The sequence below is a fragment of the Anarrhichthys ocellatus genome, unplaced genomic scaffold, assembly GCF_004355925.1.
Source record: "Anarrhichthys ocellatus isolate YVR2014 unplaced genomic scaffold, GSC_Weel_1.0 scaffold11, whole genome shotgun sequence".
NCBI lineage: Eukaryota > Metazoa > Chordata > Actinopteri > Perciformes > Anarhichadidae > Anarrhichthys > Anarrhichthys ocellatus.
The window spans coordinates 11,892,158-11,916,052 of record NW_022280041.1 but is presented as its reverse complement, the minus strand read 5'-3'; the positions used below and the strand labels follow the sequence as shown (position 1 = coordinate 11,916,052).

General features: G+C 40.3%; 3 protein-coding genes and 1 pseudogene across 3 annotated transcripts; 1 reads left to right on the top strand and 3 right to left on the bottom strand.

Moving 5' to 3' along the window:
* The first annotated feature begins 527 nt into the window (after positions 1-527).
* On the top strand, positions 528-4,978 carry LOC116385544 (transcription initiation factor TFIID subunit 4-like; annotated as a pseudogene).
* Positions 4,979-10,732: 5,754 nt separating this feature from the next.
* LOC116385803 (protein S100-P) lies at positions 10,733-11,654 on the bottom strand. Its single transcript, XM_031851532.1, has 2 exons — positions 11,440-11,654; positions 10,733-10,976 (listed from the first exon to the last, which is right to left on the bottom strand). Exons 1-2 carry the CDS (start codon positions 11,575-11,577, stop codon positions 10,836-10,838), a joined length of 279 nt encoding a protein of 92 aa, XP_031707392.1. The 5' UTR covers positions 11,578-11,654; the 3' UTR covers positions 10,733-10,835.
* A 3,065-nt stretch (positions 11,655-14,719) lies between these two features.
* On the bottom strand, positions 14,720-18,665 carry LOC116385800 (uncharacterized). The gene is made up of 5 exons (XM_031851530.1): positions 18,475-18,665; positions 17,654-18,013; positions 17,303-17,410; positions 15,964-16,070; positions 14,720-14,930 (listed from the first exon to the last, which is right to left on the bottom strand). The coding sequence occupies exons 1-5, from the start codon at positions 18,530-18,532 to the stop codon at positions 14,865-14,867; spliced, it is 699 nt and encodes a 232-aa protein (XP_031707390.1). The 5' UTR covers positions 18,533-18,665; the 3' UTR covers positions 14,720-14,864.
* A 322-nt stretch (positions 18,666-18,987) lies between these two features.
* LOC116385801 (uncharacterized) lies at positions 18,988-21,555 on the bottom strand. Its single transcript, XM_031851531.1, has 4 exons — positions 21,486-21,555; positions 20,037-20,396; positions 19,835-19,951; positions 18,988-19,722 (listed from the first exon to the last, which is right to left on the bottom strand). Exons 1-4 carry the CDS (start codon positions 21,535-21,537, stop codon positions 19,631-19,633), a joined length of 621 nt encoding a protein of 206 aa, XP_031707391.1. The 5' UTR covers positions 21,538-21,555; the 3' UTR covers positions 18,988-19,630.
* Between the last annotated feature and the right edge of the window lie 2,340 nt (positions 21,556-23,895).

Below are 23,895 nucleotides of genomic sequence, written 5' to 3'. Positions count from 1 at the left end.
ATTCACCAGATGCCAGCATCCTGTTCGACAGAGACCCAAATGGCCTCTGTAACAGTAAGTTGAAAGGAATGCTTGGTATGCGAGGCACAGTTGTAGAAGCCCTGACGATTGTTTATTCGCTGGTACACAAACCTCCACTCCACACACAACAGGCCTTTCTTGGGAGACAGGTTTTAAGGAAAAAGGTAACAACACGGCTCATCAACCCAGCCTTTGTTTGGCAAATAAATACTTTCTATAAGTACATTTATTAAGTACATTAACTAAGTAAATCATAAACATAATTATTTTATAAAATCTGTTTAGTAAATAACAACACATTTGTATAATGTGTTCCCACAAACATATTATAAAAGATTTAAAGTCTTGAATTTATTGTATGTCTTTCAGTGACTGAATGGGTAAAATAACTTCTACAGTTCAGACAGTTTAAAGTTTTACAGTTTAAATTAATATATTTTTTTATGAAGTATTCTTACTTTTCTCTATTTAATGTTTAGCTTTTATTCCATTCATTCATCCGTTCATTTCACAACAAAATGAGAAAGATTTGTAATTCTATTGTTGATGTAAACTTTATATATTTAAGCTATATTAAGTTATTGTTTTATAATAAAGAGGTTCACCTGTAGTACACTCACCTGAACTCACCTGAACGCAGCGCCACATCCAAACACCGGTAAATCTATTTCTCCTATTTCTATGCTCAAAAACGACTCGGATCCTTTCGCGCATGCGTAGATTCTAAAATACGATTTGCACAACGGTCTGACATCAAAGATGGCGGGAGCCTCCGACCCACTGGAGGACATGCTCTTCACTGAGGTGGACGAGAAGGCGGTTAGTGACCTAGTCGGCTCTCTGGAGTCGCAGATGGGAGACAGAAAAGCTTCTCCCGCCGCTTCTTATTCCGGCAGGTAACCGGATGGAGCTCCACGTGCAGCAGCGGCTCAGTTCTCAGGGATAGTGCTCGAGGATCCAGTGAGGTCCGTGGAGCCGCAACAAGGACGTCCGAGAGAGGGGTTAGACCAGGACCCAGGAGCTACAGAGCTGCTCTCCGGTAAAGTCCTCCTCTCCTCCTCCGGGTCCTCCCCAGTAACCTCCGGAGCGACCCCCCCACTATCTCCCCTGTACCGGGACCCGTAACTTTGACCACTCGGTCCTCCGCAGCTGCGGTTCGAGTCCCGCTACCGTCACCGCTGTGGATGCGATCCGGACCGCTTCTCCCGGACTACAAAGTTTGAACGGATCGATAAAGTTGGTGAACTCGGTCCCTGCAGCAGCAGCACCGGGGACCAGCACGGTGATCAGCACCGTGAGTACCGCGGGCTCCACAATCATCGCCTCTCAGCCTCACTTCACTCAGACCAAGTTAACGTCTCCCATCGTCTCTCTGCAGAGACACCCGGGTCCGGTGAACGGAGTGGACCCCAAGGGCCCTCAGGTGGTGACCCACAGCGGCCCTCTGATGCACACCACCACCACCACCAAGATGCTGGTGCAGAGCCAGCCGGTCTCTGGGAGCTCCGTCATCCTGACCGGGACCCCCCCTCCTGCAGCCCAGACCGGGACCAGTACGGCTGCAGAGGTGGTGAACGGAGTGGGTCAGCCCTCCGTGTCCGTGGTGAGGCCCCCAGGGGCCCCCGTGGTGACCACGTCCATCCAGCAGCAGCAGAGACCTGGACTAGTGGCCCCCCGAGCTGCTGAGACGGGTCAGCTGGTGATGGTCCCTCAGCAGGTTCTGGCTCTGGCTAAGACCCAGCAGAGCCAAGCGGTGGCCAACATCAGCCAGAGACCCGCCGCACCGACCGCTGGGACCGCCATCCGGGTTACCCCACGGTAAGAACCCATCAGGGTCAATGGTGTTCATCCAGTCTGCAGCATCACTAACACCTGAGACACACCTGAGACACAACGACAACACAAACACACCTGAAACACACACAAACCAGCGTCGGAAATACACGAGGGCAAAGGGCAAAACTGCCCCTAAGAAATATAATGTTGCCCCCGATATCACTAGGAGAGGGGCAAAAAATGCCCCCATAATGTCCTCTAATAATAATGATAATTTAATGAACTTGTCAAAAACATCGTAGCCTATATGACCCAGTCCAGTTGCCATAGAATGTTTTTGATTTTCGCCTTGACTGATGTTGCGTGTGCGTGAAGAACCGAACGTTCTAAACAAATGAATAAATGGAGCGCTTCTTCATCAGACCTGTGACTGCGAGACTGCGGTCAACTCAGCAGACACTTACATGTTAGTGCACCTATATGCTGACATTCACGGTAAACACATTCAAACGGCACAGATCGGGAGCGAGCGAAGGACTTTGTTAGCGGAAACATTAACGTGAGACAACATCCGGTTTCTTCAGACGAACATCCGGTTTTCAGAATAAGATGCCAACAAAGTATGAATTATATTCACATGAAGTATAAAACATGCTGCATCTCGTGACTAAAAGGGAAAATACACCTAAATTGTGGGTAAAGTGTCTTTATTCTTTGATCGCTGGGTCACCATCATTACCTCTGAGTTACAGCATTATAGTGATGAACAGTAGAGCTGCATTCACATGCTCTGACTGTCATGAAGACACACATTTTTGCTGAAACATTTTATTCCTGTTGCACAGCAGTGGAACGTTTCACATACAGACACACTGAGCACAGATAGTGCAAGAAATATGATCGCTACTATGTAAAGGGAATACTGCTACTGTATAGTCAAGGGGAAAATACACCTAGTGTGTAAAGTGTCTTTATTCTTTGATTTGAGGGTTGCTGGAAATTAATAATACCTGACTGACAGTCAATTAAGATATGTTACTCAGTAAAAACTCTGAACTGAATTTGTACCTTCAAATTGCTATAAAGAAGGTGCTATAAAAATGTTTCTCAAAAGTTCCACACAATGACTGATGCAGATGTTCAGGACAAAAATGGGTAATATCACAATATTTGAGGTGCTACAAAAATATTTTCTCAATAATTCCATACAATGACTGATGTATATGTAATCAAGGCATCGTGGACTTAATAATTGTTAATAGTTGTTTAGAAAATGTAATAATAACAATAAATAACCACAAATAAATAAGAATAAAATTGAATATGATTGAATGTGATTGTCTGATTTATGTTTGTTTTTTGTTCAAAAAAATCTAAGAAAACACTTTGAATCTGTAGATTACTGCCTAATAGTCTTATTATTACCATTTGATGACAATTGCTCATATACTGTAAGCCTAAATAAGTATATTTATTGTTTTGAACAAAGGTTAAATGTTATTTCACAAGTTTCAAAAAGTGCCCCCAATTTATTTTAAATGCCCTGGACCTCAGTCAGTGGCGACAAAAATTGCCCCCTAAAAAATATGTAAATTCCCTACCCTGACACAAACACACCTGAAACACAACGAAAACACACCTGAAACACAACGAAAACACACCTGAAACACACCTGAAACACAACGAAAACACACCTGAAACACAACGAAAACACACCTGAAACACAACGAAAACACACCTGAAACACAACGGAAACACACCTGAAACACACCTGAAAACAATGAAAACACACCTGAAAACACAAACGCACCTGAAACTCACACACACACAAGCGCACCTGAAACACAACTGAAACACAAACGCACCTGAAACTCACGAAAACACACCTAAGAACACACCTAAAATGTTAAGCTCCAGATGTAAATGGTTCCCATGATGCTTTGCTGCAGCATAACATGTTCTCTTCCTCCCCGACATCTGCAGGCTCCTCAGACCGTCCGCCTGGCCTCCCCCGCTCAGACCAGAATGGTTCAGCCTCCGTCCACCATGACAGTACAGGTGTGTCCTCTGTCCTCGTGATGTGACCGTGTGATCATGTGACGTGTAATGATGTGGTGACGTGTAATGATGTGATCACGTGATCGTGTAATGATGTGATCACATGTTGATGTGATCACATGACATAGTGATATGTGATCATGTGATGATGTAATAACGTGACCATGTGACGTGTCCAGAAGACCATCACGGTGTCCCCCGGCGGTGCAGCGGTGTCGGTGAAGATGCCCCCACCTCAGAAGGCCCAGAAGGTGATCACAGCGGGGGGGCGGTGAAGCCCGTCGGAGTCGCGCCCCCCCCCCCACGCCGGCTAACAGAGTCACCGTGGTGTCCCAGGTGTGTCCTCTGTCCTTTGAGGGGACACCTGTGTGACCTGCTCTTTGTTACCATGCCAGCAGGAAAACGTGAAGAAGTGTAGATACTTCTTGGTGACACTCATCAAGCTGGCTTCACACAACTCACCGTCATCTGACACCTCGAAGAACGTCAAGGGGCTGGTGCAGGACCTGCTCGTAAGCTCTATTATATATAAATATTATCCTATATCATTATGTTATACATCAATATTGTTATATATTATTATTTTATATTTAATGTAGGACCTGCTGGTGAGCTCTGCATTGATTAGATATTTATTATTATATATATTATAGTATGTTTAATATTAACTGGAGTTGTGTGTTTGTTGAGGATGCAAAGATTGAGCCTGAAGAGTTCACCAGTCGACTGCAGGCTGAGCTGAAGTCTTCTCCACAGCCCTACCTCATCCCCTTCTTAAAGGTACTACTACTGTTCTACTACTACTACTGTTCTACCACAACCCTACCTCACCCCCTTCTTAAAGGTACTACTACTGTTCTACTACTACTACTGTTCTACCACAACCCTACCTCACCCCCTTCTTAAAGGTACTACTACTGTTCTACTACTACTACTGTTCTACCACAGCCCTACCTCACCCCCTTCTTAAAGGTACTACTACTGTTCTACTACTACTACTGTTCTACCACAGCCCTACCTCATCCCCTTCTTAAAGGTACTACTACTGTTCTACTACAGCCCTACCTCATCCCCTTCTTAAAGGTACTACTACTGTTCTACTACAGCCCTACCTCATCCCCTTCTTAAAGGTACTACTACTACTGTTCTACCACAGCCCTACCTGTGACATGCACTTGCTGAAATCCTTCCCAGCTGTGCGCAAGCTGTCTGTGAAGCTGAACACACCTCTACCTGCCTCAGCGGCCTGTGAAAGGCTATTTAGCACCGCAGGACTAGTCTTCAGCCCAAGAAGAGCGAGACTGAATTCTCGCAATTTTGAAGATGAACAGGACATTTTTCAGTTTCCAGTAATGACTGGGTTGTTACTTTCAGTGCTGCTTTAGTATTGATCACAGCCAACCCTTATTTTCAACACAGCTCCATGTCCTTGGTCATGGTGGCCACAGCACAAGAATAAACTTCATAATTCTCAAAATTCTGACCCTTTGCTTTTTTATTAACAGCATTTACTTGTACTTTTACTTTCAATACTTAAGTACATTTAATATCAGAAAATTACTTTTGATACTTAAGTACAAAAAATATCAGATACTTTAAGACTTTTACTCAAGTAGTATTCTAATAGGTGACTTTTTACTTTTACTGGAGTAATTTTCCAGTAAGGTGTCTTTACTTTTACTCAAGTATGGCTTTTGGGTACTTTATACACCACTGGCAAATTATCCTCGCATGTTCTCTTCTTTTGCAATGCAAAATGAATGCGTAAGTTATTCCAGTCAGGCATAATCACAGAGACTCACTCAGCAACTATTTCTGGTATTCAGAGACGTCTCAATTTTCATCTGTCTTAAAATGAACCCAAATCATCCAACAGCGGCAAGTACAATGTTTACATAATGAGCCCCATGCTTGTATCATCAGGGAGAGAAATGCATTTTGAAATGAATCAGTGCTAGGTAGTCATTTGATCGCCAGATCACAGCAATGAGGTTGAAAACTGATTATTTAATTTAATTATTTAACTGACCACAGATCAAGATTACCATCCCTAGAGCCACGTCGCTAGTGCGGCTAAAAAACAACTAGTATTTTCTATATTGCCATTTAGTAATTCATCCACTTTTGATTAAACTGATTTATTAAAGGAAATCATCAAGGAACAATGGTCAGGTTCACCTTTGTTTTAATGGCATTTTTAACCACTTGGGAACAGCAGAAACAAGCCTTAGAAAATTGATTTAGTAACACATTAGCGCACAGTTGATCATTTATGCATCCGGCTGACACGGAGCAACATGAGCATTCATGTGTCAGGTGACCTGATAAATTAAAGTCCAATATTAACTTTCACTTTCGCTCTGGTTTGGTTGTCAGGCAGTCAGCCCTATGTTCACTTAGCCCTATGTTCCCTCAGCTCTACCTCAGCCCTATGTTCCCTCAGCACCTATGATTATTTTCCCCATCCAAATAAGGCCCTATGTTCACTCAGCACTGCGTTCCCTCAACCCCATGCTCCCTCAGCATCAACCTTGGCCCCAGTTCAAATTTGTGTGTAACTTTTTGACATATCGGCCCGATAATATCCGAGAATGGACATTATCCATAGTACTCGTTGCCTTCATTGGTTGGGTTGGTAGGTTTAGGCATGAGGACTGAGATTGGTTCGGGTTAGAGTAAGAATATCAGGGTAAGCCTATCAGACCGGGAAGGTCAGATGATGTCATTCTGTGTAATAATTAGCCATGTGCTGGGCAGGTGTGTTCGTTGTATTTTCGGTGAAATGGGCCTCCAAGACAATTGCCGCTTGTTTTCGGGATAACAGGCTGATAACAAATGGGACTATCGGGGGATTCAGAATAATGGGCCTTCGGAACAATGGCATGGCACTGGCGGAGGTACTGATCTGAGGGAGCATAGACACGCTCCCTAATATTAATGTTTACCTCTCCATTGATGACAAAACATCACAAGCTGAAAGTTACCATAATCAATAATCAAACAACCCTCGAGTCAAACAGTCAAGTGTCAAGCAGCCTGTCGATAGTACCGGGCATATTACGGACCCGGTACGACTCAGTGATGCACAGCGACACCTACCGGAACGAGAAAGCACACTCGGTCACAGTGAAGAGACAAAGAGCAGCAGTGTGTTTATTGTGTTTCTCCTGCTGAAAGTCAGGCCACGAGACGAGCGGGACACCACGGCAGCTCATATGACCAGAGATGTGTGGCTTTAAAACAGAATGAGGTATTCATAACTGCTTCATACCTCCTCACGTGGACCAACCAAAGCGTGTGCTTGCAGTAAACCTCTAACCACAAATGTATTGCATCGACACACGGTCAGTAGATTGAAGCCTATGGGAAGACTCAGTGAAAATGTCAGTAATCTGAAACTGTGCTTTAAAAACAAATATATACAAGGAAGGCCATTTGTTATGACAATGCTTATAAAGTGGTGGCAATTTATCATATAAGCAATAAAAATGTATTATGTTTGTGCTTCTGTTTACATTATTTATTGCAAATAACACGGTAAGAGCATATGATGAGACAAATAAGCATCACAATACAAGATCGCATGCACCACAAAACACAGTAGACTCCTCACATCTCACACCACCACCACCACACTTTCTCTTCCCACCTGAACCTCCTGACTCCAGAGCTATATCCTCCTCCACTCTGGATGCCTAATCCCCATAAGCCTTTATAATGCCCCGGACAGAGAGAGCGGGAGAGAAGAGTCTAAGCTTGATGACCTCGCAAGCCGATTACAGGCCAGCCACGTTCCACAAACAGCCCTGTGAGGCCTTGCACTCTCGGCCCGCACCGTCAAATCAACCGGAGTCCCATAAGGGAGGTGATGAACCCAGATACGCCGAGCAGGACGGCAGTGGAGACTGGAGGCTTATGATGAAAATGAAGCTCTGCACTTCTTGGACAAGTGGCCCAGGATATCAAACAGAGCATTTAGCTGCCACTAGAGAGCAGCACCGGCGTTCTGCTATTACACAACAGCTGGAGAAAGTGTGTCAGTTGGCCAGTGCTCCCTGGTGGGCTAATAGAGTGTTGACCTGACCCAGAGACACAAAGTCTCACAGGTGGATTAAGAGGCAGGTCACCTCAGACCAGCGGTGGAGGAAGTATTCAGATCCTCTACGATTGTATTATACCTTTATATCATAGGATTATTAGTAATCACTAATGTGAAAGCAAGATTTTACTGTTGTAGTTGGATGAGGTGGGCTGACACTATTTTCATTATGGATTAATCTGCTGATTATTTTCTCCAGTAATCAATTGATTTTATGCCGCTGCAATTACACCTTCACAATGTTTGTTTTGTCCAACCAACAGCACAGACCTTAAAAATAATTTAAAATAATTTGAAATGATTTAAATTATTTTGACATAGTTTAAAAACATTTTTAAATAATTACAATAATCAAAAGGAAAAGCAGTAAATCATGACAGCTGTGAAGCTGGAACCATGAAATGTTTTACATAAAAAATAATAATAAATAATAAAATAAAAAATGATAATAAAAATAGCTGCCAATTAAACGAAATTCGGTTCATATGTTTTTTTGTGTGCAAAACTCTTAATTTATAAAGTAACCCATAACTATAGCTGACAAATAATTGCAGTGGAATAAAAAGTATTAAAACAGCATGAGAAGAAAAACCCTAAATACCTACACCACTGACCTCAGGAGACCCGTCTGCTAAACAGTCGTAGGTCTCAACCGGGATGGTTGATCACCATCACAATTCTGAATAACTGTGTGAAAGCCTCCATGTTTCAGGGATCCATCATCTCCCAGGACCTCTAGTGGACTTCCAACGTATAGACAGCACCAGGAAAAAGGCCCAGCAGAAGATGTCATGGAGTTCAACGGGAGCTGCTGATCTAGTTCTCCAACCAAAATGATCTAGACTGTTCTCTGCACGTCCTGAAATGTGTGGTTTGGATCCGCCACCAAACATGGCAGGAACAGACTACATGAAGAAATATCATTGCTGCCAGCCTGGCCTCGTCCATGGCTTGTACACCTCCAGAGTCAAGTAAAGGTAACATCACTGCAGTTTCAACTCTCCCCTCTGGGAGGCGCTACAGAGCATTGTGTGCCAAAACAAGCAAACGCAACAACATTTTTACCCCCACAGTCGAATCCAATACCAAACACCAAGCATCATCCTTAATTAACAGTGAATGACATATTTTTCATCGTTTAAAAATACATTTTTCTGTAACATATGCAACTATCTGTCTATTAAAAGTCGAAGAAGTGTGCAAAATACGGGGGCCTGAGACCCCTTGATTGACTCTTCAGACCAGCTGAAAGCCTAAATAGCAAAAAAAAATTCAAGTCATTAAAATCACAAGATAATTGACTAAAAATCTTAGACCTCCAATTGCCACAGGTATTTTGCATTTCACACACTGAGTCGAGTAATTATCTATGTCCATAGACTGTCGCACCTACTTGTAAAGCAACCTGTTATAGTAGTCATCCCATATGTATTCCAACACCACTCATTGCACTATTGTATTACTGTCTACAAATGCCAAAAAATATTTTTTTTAATTTAAATGTATTTACACATATATATATATATATATATATATATATATATATATATATATATATATACCACTTACCACTATCTGTATTTATATATTCAACTTAATTTCCAGACAAATGTCCATATAAATATAGATATAGCTGCTCAATGTTAATGTTTAACCTTTGTTCTGCTTTGTTTTTATGTTTATGTACATTGAGAACAATTAAAAAAAAGAAAACAGAGTCAACGTTCTTATGTGTAGGCCTACTCATACCTGGCCTCAGACCAGTAAACACAATGCAGGCCAGATATCAAGTGTTGCCCAGTGCCTCCTCTACTTGAGTTTCTTTTTGGTCTTCATAAAGATCCTGTTGTGGTTTTTTTTTCGTCTTGGCTTCTAACACCTACTCGAGTGAGAACTAGATGTGTATGTGACCTACATGTTCGGCTCATCAGAAAGCCACCGCTCTGACCGCGCGCTTCAGATCGCTCCGCGCTTCTGGCGGGGCAAGATGGTCTCCATTAATTATGTTGCAGTGTCGAAACCTTCCAATTTTTTCGACTTTAAGCTCGAGATGTTTTCGTCAAACCAATGCTGGTATTTTATCAACCAATAAACTCCTTCCAGGGAAGAAGCGTGAAAGTATTGATTTCTACCTGTAAGAAGACGCAGCACGCTGTGTACACGTGAGCTCGTGCTTGTTCTAGTTCGACACTGACTAAGGCCGTCTGACCACCCGCTGCAGCTACAACACGTTTCCTGTCGCACACACCATCCACCACATGAAATGTCACCATTCATTTATGTTACGTTTGTAGCTTTGAATGCTTTTCAGGTCCGTTGCACATGTATTTGTATATTTATTCTTATTTATAAAGTTCTGTTGTATTGTAAACTTGTTCTTTGTCTCAGTATTATTCTGCTGCTGTAAAAAAAAAAGTAAAAAAAGATCGTTTTTTGTGTGTTGTATGTGTATCTATCGTTTGATCACTCATGGGAGAAAAAACTATGATAATGTACTTACTAGTTTTAAGGAACTAAAACCTTAAGATCGATTACCATATTTCTCTGATGAAGCAATGGATTTTTGACTTTCATCATCCTAAAAGGGTGTTTGTCCATTCAAAGAAGAGCATGTAAAATACAAAACTGTTTTGCACACTATTGTTATTTATATCGTGGTTTTATTACCATACTCCAATGGCAATATTGGAGTATGTGGTCACCTATGTATGACCTAAAAGGATTTTATTATTGCTCGTGATTTCACGTTGGTCACACACTACATCTAGACAAAACATGCACAGGTAAATAAATCAGTTTATTCAGTTGTTACAGAACACAGTCACTAAAGAGATTTAATGTCGCTGTTGCCGGGCCCCACCCCAGGGTGCGGTCGCCACGCTCACTTCTTGGGAGTGCGGTTGTGGCAGGCACACGTGAGAGCAGCTACCAGCACCACAAATTCGTTGAAGTCGACCTCAGAGTCTCCGTTAAAATCCAGACCTTTCAGCATCTTGTCCACCGCGTCTTGGTTCTTTGCCGCCTGCGCACACCAAGAAATCAACATTACTATTACTGGATGCTGTTACAATGCTACATTATACTACTGTATGCAAGTGGTCCCTTTTTCCAGATCATTTTAGTAGACTTTGAAGCAGTGGTGTAAGGTATAATGGGGCCCAGTGCACACCAGTAATGAAGCACACACACACACACACACCATCTTATCGTCTTGTCAAATGATCAAAGAGTTGACATTGGACAACAGCAACATACCCAGCAATCATCATCTCATATCTGTGTATGACTAAAAATACCAAAAAAGAAAATAAATTGTTCAATCAAATGAGTCTGTTTTTTTTTGGTTTATTTAGTTGTTATAATTTATGTTAAATAGGCACATCATTTTGTTATCACTACTGACTATTTTATCCCCCCAGAAAAAAAAGGCGCTTTACACCACAAGTCAATACATTCTCAGTACAGCACAGTTATGGATACGGTACCTTGAGCAGTCCAGGCAACTCCTTCTCCAGCAGGGTCTTGGCCTCGCCTTTGCTCAGACTCTCCTTATTGCCCTCGACACCAGCATATGTATCAAAGGTCTTCATCAGGATGGCCATGGCTGTCTCTAGCTGGGTCATGATTGCTGCTTCAGAGGTGGTCAAAGACGGAAAAATGGTATACCAACAGCGATCAACAGAGCAGGAGATGTGTTGGCACTGGGAGGACTCCTTATATACCTTTAGAAAAATGTTAAAAAAGAAAAAAATGTCAGGCAATATCAGTTGAAGTGTTTGATATAGGTGGTGGCTCCAACTGTGTCAACAAAGCTGCAGCCCTACAACGCCCAGTGAACATATTACCTCACAACCCACATGGAGCTTCAGTCATTGACTTGTTGATTTAAGGTGAGGTCTTTTCATTAACTAAACCACAATAGATCCTGTGACTGTTTTCATCTTGGACAAAGTAAATCATGGTTTATTTGTTGTGTAGTTTAAAACCTGTGCTGGTTGTCTCTTTGGGTATCATCAGTAGGAAACACACACAGTGTCCCTGCATCACCTGTGGTTCGTGGTTGTCCGTGCATGCCGTACATGAACCACGAGAGGAAAGTTCAAACTGCGTAAAAGCAGCGTGTTCGCTCGTATGTTTCTGTTTTCTGGTTTCCTGGAAACAGTGTTCTGTGACAGTATACAGAATATATACTGATGTGAAGTAAGCGTTTATCTGGTCACAACCAGTAACTTAGTTTCAGCACTGCTCTGGCTGTAATACATCACACATCAAACACAGTGAGAAGTAAACAGTATCAAAATCCCCACATTTTGCATATTACAGCAGGATGAATTTAAGAATTTGGACTCCATCGGAACATGACATTTACGTATTTTAAGGGGAGACAACCGAGGCAAAACCATCTTTCATGGTCAACTTTGAGATTTTGGGCTATTTCTTCTACTTCTGTCAGACTAGAAAGTGTAAATGTAATTGTCTTAAAGTAAGTAACCAATTGGGGAAGTTTCATGGTGATATCTGTTAGTACATTTTTTTTTGCCTATTCATCTGTACACCTGTACCTGTGCAAAATATATGGAATTTTATAAAATATGTCAAGGCTGTTTTCTCAAAATGATTTCTTTTCTCATACTCTGAGCCAGTAATCTCCACTTCAGTAGCACTGACCACCAACTGTTCCAGTGTCACTCCTATCTATATTCTCAAGGTTTGTACAGCTTTGGTCCTATCATTCAAAGCCTGATTTATAGAATGTTTCTATTGCTGAAAACATGGCAAAAATTGTTGGTTTTTTTGGCTTTTGACAGTATTTTCAGGAATTACAATTCAAAATTTTTTACCTGCATGGTTTTATCCAGTGTTCAGATTTGTTGTTGTGGAAATGCATGCAAGTTAGCACATATTTAATATGTTAATAATTTGTATATTTAAACAAAAAAATTTGCAATACGAAAAACAATTGTCAAGTAATCGACTGAGAGTTTCATGATGATTTCTATTCGCTAAAACGTTTACCCCATTCACCTGTAGTGTCTCCCACTGAAATTCGACAGGAACATAATAACAGTGTTACCCAAAAATGCTTTCCAGACATGCTTAAATATTATAAGTAATAGTACGTACCACTAAACAAATTGTGCCACCATTCAGCAGCTTAAAAAATAACTGTTTCAGCACTTTTTATGTTTTTTTCATTTTCGAAGATCAGATTTATGTGCACGATGTAAGCAATGCACAGTATTGCTGTATCCCACAGATGTGATGAATTGTGTATGTGTGCAAGCGAATAATACAGTGTGAAAGCGTGCAAAGGGTACACTCATTATGTGGTGGTTAACACCTTTTTGCAGCTGGTATGCAGGTAAAGGGTAGTGTAGGTTTGTTCCCATGAGTGAAGGAGTGTCTTTCTGCAGCCTTCAACACTTTTTATCAGTCCTAACTGGCTGACTCATTGGGTTAATTGTCTCTGTATTGACAAACCTCTCACCATCAGGGTACTATTTAACTTATAAGTCATTGCTTTCACAGCACAAATATGCTGACCTAAATGTGACACAAAAATAACCCGTGTCCCATAAGTTATACTACTATCCAGTGTAGCCTACGTGCAAACAACAGCGCTCTGTAGCGTAGGCTAATCTGTGACTTGTTCGTCGTTACTGGTCACATTAGCATTCCTTTTTCAGGAATTATCCAGTAGCAGGATGTTTGCTAAAGGTTTTTTTTTCCGTGATCCCACAGGTGTCAATATCTGCCCCCAAATATACAATGTTTGCATGGGCCAAAGCTAACGTTTGAATCTCATATTTACACAGACTATTGCCAGCTGCCTAGGAGAAGCACAAAGAGCCACAATCTGTGGAAATGTTGGATTCAAATATTTGTTTTGTCCCAGGCAAACATTTTTATCCTTCTGGGTAGTTGGAAAATTCTTTCTTTTGGATCATGAAAAATTTTAAATTAATTTTGTTCCTAAGAGGGAAGAGGACAATCTTGCTTGAACTAATCACAGAGTATACTGCTCAGTCACAAAAAGGGCTAATGTAGCTTATTTAACAGTATGCTAACGCATTAGCACCTTGACTGAACAGAGCTATTTAGTTAAGACATTGACCCTAACCCTAACCACTTATAGAGCCTTTTTTTCATGAACAGATGTAAATGTCATCTACAACATGGTATAATCCTGATAGACCTTTAATGGTATTCAGCTCTCCAGGCTACTCTTTATGTGACATTGACCATATATTTCTAAGCATGTTTGTATGGCTAGTATTACCAACTCATGCTAATTGTGTAATTGTGCTTTCAATGATGCTAACAGGGTTTTTTACCAACATGGTCGCGGGAAATTTTAGAAAATCAACACATAACCTGAAATGCAGAGCACATGTATTTAGAGCCGAATGATGAGTAAAACATGGTCTTAGCTAAATGTATTTACTGTAAGTCAGCTACTCAGGATCCAACATTTTAGAAGCTCTGTATCAAGTGTCAAGGCCAGGGAGAAACAACCACACAAGAGCTGTTTCCACTTCCTGTCAGTGACCTTTTATGCGCCGAACCCGTAGCACCACAGTTTCCACTCAGCATCCTCCTTGTGATTTGAAGTCATTTTGAAACCTGCATCTTTGCTCCAGAATCAATGCACTCACTAATGCAGACCACTTGTAGAATGATCAAGTGAAAAGAAAAGCAACCGTGAAAGTAAACCTGTCTATAAATGCACACACATTATTGAAATGAACTTAGACCACAAAGATGGACAGGACTGAGTTTATAGAAAAATTAAAAATATTTACACTCATCTAAAATCACAATATAAGGTTAGTAAAATAATGTACATTATATACACGCTAAAAAGTAGAAAATACTGGAAGATGAGGAAATTTCCCTGATCAGCACGTCGTCATCCACTTTCTTTGGTCTCGACATGTTCAAAGTAATCGAAGGATTCATACACTGGTACCTGACACTGAAAGAGACAAAGACATAAAAACAGTCATTGCAAGCTTACATTACACCGTATCAGGGACGTATAGCGGTATATCAACATGTGTCAAAGAAGTTTGCTAATGTCAACAATATAATACTGAGTAGGCGTGATCGGTAGACATGATCACTCAGAAAGAGGATGCTAGTTATATTTCATAATAGTCTCTCAACTTTGGAAGTTCCTGCTAAAGCTGTGGTTTAAACAAAGCTGACCAGAACAGAGTGACCAGAGTGACCAGAAAAACATTAAGTTCTTTAAGCTAAACGGTTGTGTATTAAATCCTACTTCAATGAAGCCCATGTTTACACTAATAGTTTGCAGTTATAGACAACGGCAGCTGTTGAAAACTCCAACAGAACATGTCGGTATTATCCGGTTGTTATGCTGTCGGAGTTCTGTAGAACTTGAGTCCGCTGTTGAAATATCGATTCTGAGAACTAAACATGCACCAAATCAGACATGTTGATGCCGGTAACAGTTTTAATTGAATATCACATGGGTAACCAATAATGGATCTGCAATTTGATGCAGCTTTCTTTGTCTATATAAAATGTGGAGTAAATATGCACATTTCACACCCAGCTCACACACTTTATATAAAGACCACATGCAAAGCAACTGTGGGAAGAAAGGTTGGAAACTTTTAGTAGGTTGATTGATGAATAATATAAGGCAGAGGCGGATTGACAATAGGCTGAATTTCATTTGTTAAGACATTTGGCCAAACAATGTGACTGCTGATACAAAGATCTCAAGAACGGCTTGTGAAGAAGAGTGCTGTATGTTTGTGTATTCTCTCCACTGAAGCCTACAAAGTAGACCTACATAACAGGATCACATGAAAAGGTTGTTTCCCCGTTCGTCAAACTATGTGTTACCTCATTCACCACACTGAACCAAAATGAGCATAGACTGCCCGTTGGTTGGCACCACCATTTTTTTTTCTTTCCGTTTCTTACTGTTACTCCACACACAATATTTGTCTCTGTAGCCTCGATGCCATTAAACTCACCCACTGAGAAGAGCCCGTGGAGGAGCCGGTGCTGTGTTTGTCCATTTCTACCACCTCAGAGTTAATGTGGGGTACCTCGTAGATCACCCTGGCTGCTTGCACTGAACCTGTGGGACACACACAAACAAATGAAAGGTTAGTTAGCATAAAACGAAACCTGTGCACCAACAAAAATACATAGAAGCAGCACACTTATTTAAATTTAGCTGGATAATTCAGCTGCTACTGTCTCTACCAGTGTTTACTTTTACTAGTTGCTATAATACTGCCCCAAGGAGGTCACTGGTCCATTGCTCTGCTATTAAACAGTGACTGAAAGTGGCACCATGTGTCTCCTTTAACACTTTTCCGACCCTCAGCAGCACTAAATTTACTCAGCTCATACATCCATACAGGAGTACATTGCAACAAGCAAGTCTTCATCAATCTCAGTCGACAATTTATTCTTGGTGTAACACAGGGTTCAATCTTTAGTCCTGTTCATTGAAATGACACCTTGTGACATTTTGTGTTAAACTGTATAAAGACATCCATAGATTTGCCTTTGCTGACATGAAGTGGGTTAGTATGCGCGCTAGAATCTCATGTCAATGTTATTGAAGGTGATGTGTTGCCCATGTAAACATTTAACGTGAATATGAATTAGTTCAATCAAGAGATATTTCAAGTCTTTTGTATCCTTTTTATCAAGAAATGGTTATTATTATGTTAGATGCCCTTTGGTCTTATATACACTTTTCAACAGAGTTCAGCTGCCAACATTTTAAATCAGCTGCTCCTGTCAGTATTTTTACGTTAACCACGGAGCCGATGAAGATAATTATCACCCGTCAGCACAACGGAAAGTGTTTCTTGCGTCTTTAACTCATTGTTTTTCTTTACAACCTGCAACTTAAACTATTGACTCTAACTTCTTTCCAGCTAATGGGCAACTGAGTACATAAGGTGACAACATGTCAGTGTTGTGTTTTCAGCTGTTATAGAATAATTTATTTTTAAATCCTATTGGTCTTTATCTTAAAAGCACCTATTGGCGAATAGCTTATTTTATTTACTCTTCATGTCAAATTAATCACTTATTCCTTTGTAAACTTATTTCAAACAATAGGTTTGCTATACTGACCGATATACAGTATATCATTTCTTCAAACACGCTGATTTCATACTGTATTGTCTGAAACAATACATCAAATTAATTTAATTAGAAAAGCGCTGTTCATTTTTTAAAATGTCATTTTTTCAAAGCTGAAAACAAAATTTGATTCATTTCAATTTTATTAAGATGGAGGCAAATACTGGATTCCATAATATTATGGTAATAATATTCTTTTCCTCATACCTTGTCTCCTTCGCAGAGAGCAGAAACACACGAGAGCGATGAGGAGCAATGGAGCCACCACAGCCAGGGGAATGATCACAGGAGTCAGCGAAAGATTGTTGATAGAACCTGGATGGCCATGTTGGGAGAAAAAATGAAACACAAATATTCCAATGAAAATAACAGAATTGAAGTTGTTGTTTCTTTTTTAGTTTTTTTTTAAGGAAAGGTGATTTGTGTGTATGTTTGATTTTTTTAAAACCTTGTATTAGAAGTTTATACATAAAACAAGAAAGCATTTGACTGATCTACGGTTTATTAGGCAGATATTATTCAAACCCTTTATACAACACTGGTGTTGTGTCACCATACCTCCTGCTGTGTTGTCCTTTGTGTTGTCTCTGGCCGTAACGGTGATGACAGTACCATTTCCTTCAACCACAGTTAAAACTGGTATGTCCACTGTCACCTTGCAGATGTATCTCCCTGAATCCTCTCTCGTGACATTCGTAATGGTCAAGTTTGAGCAGTCAGACGTCTCCTCTGGCAGAGATCCATGAGAGAGATTCTTCAAGTACAAAATCTTCTTCATATCTGTTTGATTTTCCAGCCACTGAACTCTCAGTCTTTCAAACTCCGGTGTCCAGCAGCAGCTGATGTTTACTGTCTCCCCCTCCACCACAGAGACATCAGCACTCTGGGTAACAGCAGGTCTGCCTGGAGATGAAACACCTGAAGAGACAACGAGGTGATACATGATTTGGCTGTTCATCACAACAACACACACGTTGCATCGTTTCAGAAGCCAAACCAGAAGGTAAATTTAGCGAGTGGTGAGTTTTTCACTTTTCATCCAAATCTGGAGAGGCGCTAAAATAGATCACAGTGATTTGATCGGATTGTTTCACAAGTCAACGACCAAGTAAAGCGGTAATGTCACACCAACCATAAAACAATAGTGGTCACTTCATTACACATTCATACGTTTGAAATATTCAAACATTTGAAACATGTCGGTTTAATGTCTACCGTAAGCATAAAAATGCATTAATTCATGAGATCGTTGACAATATCTTAAAAAATACAGTGATCATAAAAAGGATGTCCTAGTTTTGATATTTTGAGCACACATTTTAACTCTATATCTCTGTGAAACATGTGACGTTAAAGGTTAAGCTGTGTTTGTTACTCACTCCAAGATGAGAGGGCACAAAGAGAGGCGAGTAGCACACTGCTGAGTAGAAGCTTCATCTTTACACTCCGATTCACCGCTGACAACTGACACTCATCTCCTCACAGCAGCTCTGAGTCCTTCCCACCACACACACACACACACACACACACACACACGCTCACACACACTGGGCATCATCTTTTCTACTGCCTCCCTCTGTATTTTCTGCAGAGACGTGTGAAAAACCACAGCTTTTGTTCCTTCCTCCTTCAGATAGAAGGCAGCGATTGGTTCTGCAAAGATAATCATCACTGTTCTCACAATGCAGTTTGGAGTCACAGAAATAGTGAAGTGGCCCACCAACAAAATAGTCCTCTATTTCTTCACAAAGCAAATGGTTGTTTGCTGATATGAATGCTCTGAATTCTAACCTTTAAATCAAAATGCTGGCAAGGTTATCTTTGCGTAGGCCAGCATTCCAACCGAGGTGATATGTTTGGCCTGACTCCATTTCTGACCCTGGACTTAGTCCCTAGTTCACCTGATATATTTTAGTGTCTGTATAGTAAGTTAAATACCAGCATTGGAGCATTCAAAAAGTGTACTGGGTGGTATTTTGTAGTTTTACTTTGGTTAAAACCCTCATGTTTACAGCTGTTAAGTGACTACATGCTATCTTTCACATCACTCTGAGCGTGTGAGTTGTTGTTTGCAGAAAACTGAGACAAATCCGTTGGGAACTGGTGCTGTCTTTAATTAAATGGGTCGTACCATTCATCTGTGTCCAAGGGTCAGATCCATGTAAGAGTACAGGCATGAATTGTTGTGTTATAGTGTATATTTTTAGTGCCACCACTAGGGGTCCTCAAAGTGTGAGAAGACCCTTCACAGAGAGGCTCTAATTTAAGTTTATGGGTCCACCTTCAGACCAAATCATGAATTGTCCCTTTCCGTTACTGAAGTGCTGTATTTATACAGTAAATCATGTATGTTTCAAAAATCTGGAAGAAAAATGATACTTATCCTGTAACCCGTTTCGCATTATTTTTAATGGCATGCTTTCAAGAACACAGCTGAAGTCAAAGCAAGAAGAGATCGAGACAGTGCGGTTTATATTTGACATCTTAATCATCAGCCTCTCATTAAAGGTGACACGTGTTGATTTTCTCTCTCTTTTACTCTGGTTTTATCTCCCTCGCATCTCTTTCCTCTTCTTCTTGGGTTTCCCCTCTCCTTAGGGCTGGAGTGCGTTCATTTCCAGGAGCAGCTGAAACATGAATGCACCGATCGATTATTCATAAACTACGGTAACATGTATGCTGCTGATGTGCTGTGTGATCCAGACACCGTTTCATCACAACGAACTGGAAGCTGTGTACCTGGTGCGTGTTGCTGAGCTTTGGTCACTAAACTATTGATGAAGAAGAAGGTGATGATGAGGGCGAGGATGGGCAGGCACCTCAGGACATAAATGAGCACTTCCTCCCAGTGAGAACCTGAAATTCACCCACAGAGGCAACAAGCTTAGACTACGTATACAACAGGGAGTCCAAACTTTTATGGGGGGCAGCTGTGACATACCTCCTGCTGTGTTGTCCTTTGTGTTGTCTCTGGCCGTAACGGTGATGACAGTACCATTTCCTTCAACCACAGTTAAAACTGGTATGTCCACTGTCACCTTGCAGATGTATCCCCCTGAATCCTCTCTCGTGACATTCGTAATGGTCAAGTTTGAGCAGTCAGACGTCTCCTCTGGCAGAGATCCATGAGAGAGATTCTTCAAGTACAAAATCTCCTTCATATCTGTTTGATTTTCCAGCCACTGAACTCTCAGTCTTTCAAACTCCGGTGTCCAGCAGCAGCTGATGTTTACTGTCTCCCCCTCCACCACAGAGACATCAGCACTCTGGGTAACAGCAGGTCTGCCTGGAGATGAAACACCTGAAGAGACAACGAGGTGATACATGATTTGGCTGTTCATTATCCCCCAAAAAGCTCTGCTACAACGGGCAACCACGCACCACTGCCGAAATAATCATGAGCAAATATAATCATATTCATTAATAACTTGCACAGCAGACTGTGTAGGACAGGTAGATTTCTTTCTTGAAATACTACGACTCTATTTTAATTATCTTACGACTTTGTTATCGTATTATTACGACTTTTTTCTTGAAATATTATGACTTTACTCTCATTAAATTACAACTTTATTGTATTATTACGACTTTTTTCTTGAAATGTATAGATTTCCTCTCATTAAATTATAACTTTATCCTGGACTTCTCGGTGAACACGAATATGTTTTGAACGTGCACACAGTTTTGAGAATGAGCAGAAATCTTGCTGAAACATATAAGCTGTGAAAGTCCATGGATTTATAAATTAATTAAAAATGTATATTATGGAATCACTGAGAGCCTTAATGCATTATATTTTTATATTTAGAATTGAGCCTGAATTTTGTCTTTTCAATTGCTTGTTTAATTCAAGAAATGTGTTGTCATATTTTCATATTTCAGTGTTAATATTTATGAGCAGTTAAAATGCATAAATCCATTTTTGTCCACCATTTTTGGGATCTTTGTTTCGACTAATGTGTTCTCAAAAGTCTGCGTTTTTACACATCAACATAACATGAATATTACTTATTAAGTTCAAGTAATCCAGATATTTGACCTTGACGCATTAAATAGAATCATACAAAACAACATTTAAAATCAATCCTCTGCGATTTACACAATTTAACTCCACATATATAAATAAACATTTACTTTAACACTTTGTGCAGGCTGAGCTTTGAAATTAAATCGTTTTATTGCATTTGACTTCATAGTCCATTGGTGGTTATAATTCTTGTAGTTCATGTGTTGCCCTCTCCTTACACCTCTACACAGTAACTTCAATATAGTGACCCCATCGTTTATTCAAGGCAAAAACCACATGCCTCTTTTGCTCAAATGTAATGATTAACTCTCACATAATAATAAAACACGAAATATGGAGATTAATTATTATTTTTTTACTCACTCGAGCAGGCGTAGAAGGAGGCGAGTATCAGACTGCTGAGTAGAAGCTTCATCCTCTCACATCGATCCACCTCTGAATACTGACACTCATCTCTTTAGGGCAGAGTTCCTCACTCACACACAACAATACACGGGTGGCCTCTTCCTCATTTGAAGGTCGACCATCAGAGACTTTTGGAGATAAATATAAATAACGCAACCTCTTTTTCTTTCACTTCACTGAGGCAGCAATATTTAATAAATATTCACAATTTAGTTGTGTCCTGTCCTCTCTGTGGAGCTGCAACAAATAGTTCCTTCTGGTCTGTTACAATGGCTATTATTTACTGAAACACATGTACAGTATATATATATATATATATATTATAGTTGTAGATTAGAATATTAGAATATTAGAAGCAGAAGCCAAATAATGTAATGCAGAGGGACTTTGACAAATCATCTTTTTCAGAGAATATGCAACTCAACTAGTTTAGGTAATACGTTTAGCATCAGCTGTGACTCTGAACGCAGCCCCACCTAACATCTGGACACTGTTTTCACTCAACTATTGACACCATAAATAAGAAATGCGATGGTTCACACGGCAACATTTTACAGAATTCTACTCGAGCTCTCAAAGCTTGCAGAGATATTGTATATCAGTATCCTATACAGTAAACAGTTTAGCCAAAAAAGGAGAAAGAAAGGTGCGCTATAGGTAACACTGCTATAATCACTATGGTGGCACTGCACACCCACACAGGAGTTCAATTATGTTTGAAGCATTGCTACAGTGCAGAATGTCCACACAGACTCAGTACTGAGAGGAGGTCCAATCAGATAACATGAGTGGAAACACCAGCGTTCACCCACACAGCTTTAACCCGAGGTGGGTAACCAGTTCTATTTACTCCTTTATGTACTCAAGTAACTTGTGAGAGTATGCAGCATACTTTTCACTCTTACTTGAGTCGATTATTAAAGGAAAAATCATTGCTTTCATGCTATTATTTTATGTGTTCATCATAAACAAATAAAGTATATTCAGTTCTTTAACTTAACCTGTGGCTAATCTGAAAGGTAGTCACTCACTGTGACATGCCCCTCATCTCAACGGAGCTTTTTAGTGTCTTTCGGCTCATCGTTTTGGTCATTTTAATCCAGTCATCAAATGGCGGACTTCGCCACTACCAATGAAAACTACTACAGAGACAGGTAATTAGAGAATGTAAGTACATTGAATTGATAATGCTGAAAAAAATCTGAACCATAAATAATTATAGTCCAAAATGGGGTCTGATTTCTCAAAAATCTTCAACATTATAACTTAACAGTGGGGAAGAAAATTAAGGAATTTATATGAGGATAAAACACTGGTACATTTTTTATATTATCTGAACTTAGATAGGGTCACATTTTGATTTATTAAATTACATTTATTTTCCTTTATTTTAACTTCATACCAGGTCAAACCAATGTAGCAACCTTTTTCTTTAAGGTCTCCTAAGCAGCGGAGAGCTTGTGCACCACTATGGACTGATACAGAAAAACAGGAAGAGCTCTCAACCACAAACCGCTGAATGTTAAGTCTTCACACCCTTCGGCAGCCCTGAGGTCTCCTTGTGACATACAGTAAACAAAGGAACAAACAAGAAGGTATTCATTCTGTTGGACCTCACTTTATTCCGGTCTTTCATCTATTCTAGTTCTGTGAAGTTTAATGGATTAAAAAAAATCCATTTATGCCACATATACTGGTTTTAAAAAGTTTGCATGAATTTGCACATTTTATAAGATTATGATATGACATCATGTGAAATTGTGTGTGATTCTTTGTAGATGGGTTGGGTTACTTTTCTTGTTGATAACACTCTTAACAGCAAGGCCATTGACTTACATTCTAATCACAGCTCAACCATTGCTCTGCAGTAAAACACGGATATTTTAAAATTCTATCCTACACTAATGAGCTGTGTACAACTTCATTGTGATCTAATTTATTATTAATCCCATGACACAGCCAAATTTGTGGCGGCCCATTCACTCCCATTATAATCATAACTTGGCACGTGTACAAACTCCATTCATATTTCACTGATGAACTGTAAGCTCACTATGATTACATGTACAGTATAAGAGTAACATAATGCTTTCATGTATATGGAGCCAAGTTGACCTACAGCAGAGTTGCAGAGATATTCATATCTCTGCAAATAGATATAATTAACAGCCCACGATAGTGATACTGGTATTGTTTTCACTTTGTGATTCTTGCGTGTGTGTCATCATGTCAAAATGTGTCATCGACACTCCGACTGTAGCGGGACCTACTGCAGAAGAGCTTTTGAATACTTTGCCAGGTGAATATGTCTGTCTGTCTGACTGTCTGTCTGTCTGTCTGTCTGTCTGTCTGTCTGTCTGTCTGTCTG

Bases quoted from the DNA above. Each gene is read 5' to 3' on its own strand.
- LOC116385803 (XM_031851532.1), bottom strand. From the start codon at position 11,577: ATGACCCAGCTAGAGACAGCCATGGCCATCCTGATGAAGACCTTTGAT. The intron at 10,977-11,439 runs GTACCGTATCCA...TGGTGTGCGCAG, and splicing joins AGTTGCCTGGACTGCTCAAG to GCGGCAAAGAACCAAGACGC.
- LOC116385800 (XM_031851530.1), bottom strand. From the start codon at position 18,532: ATGAAGCTTCTACTCAGCAGTGTGCTACTCGCCTCTCTTTGTGCCCTC. The intron at 18,014-18,474 runs GTGAGTAACAAA...TTGTCTCTTCAG, and splicing joins TTGTGCCCTCTCATCTTGGA to GTGTTTCATCTCCAGGCAGA. The intron at 17,411-17,653 runs GTATGGTGACAC...ATGGCCATCCAG, and splicing joins AAAGGACAACACAGCAGGAG to GTTCTATCAACAATCTTTCG.
- LOC116385801 (XM_031851531.1), bottom strand. From the start codon at position 21,537: ATGAAGCTTCTACTCAGCAGTCTGATACTCGCCTCCTTCTACGCCTGC. The intron at 19,952-20,036 runs GTATGTCACAGC...GGTGAATTTCAG, and splicing joins AAAGGACAACACAGCAGGAG to GTTCTCACTGGGAGGAAGTG. The intron at 19,723-19,834 runs GTACACAGCTTC...TTCATGTTTCAG, and splicing joins AGCTCAGCAACACGCACCAG to CTGCTCCTGGAAATGAACGC.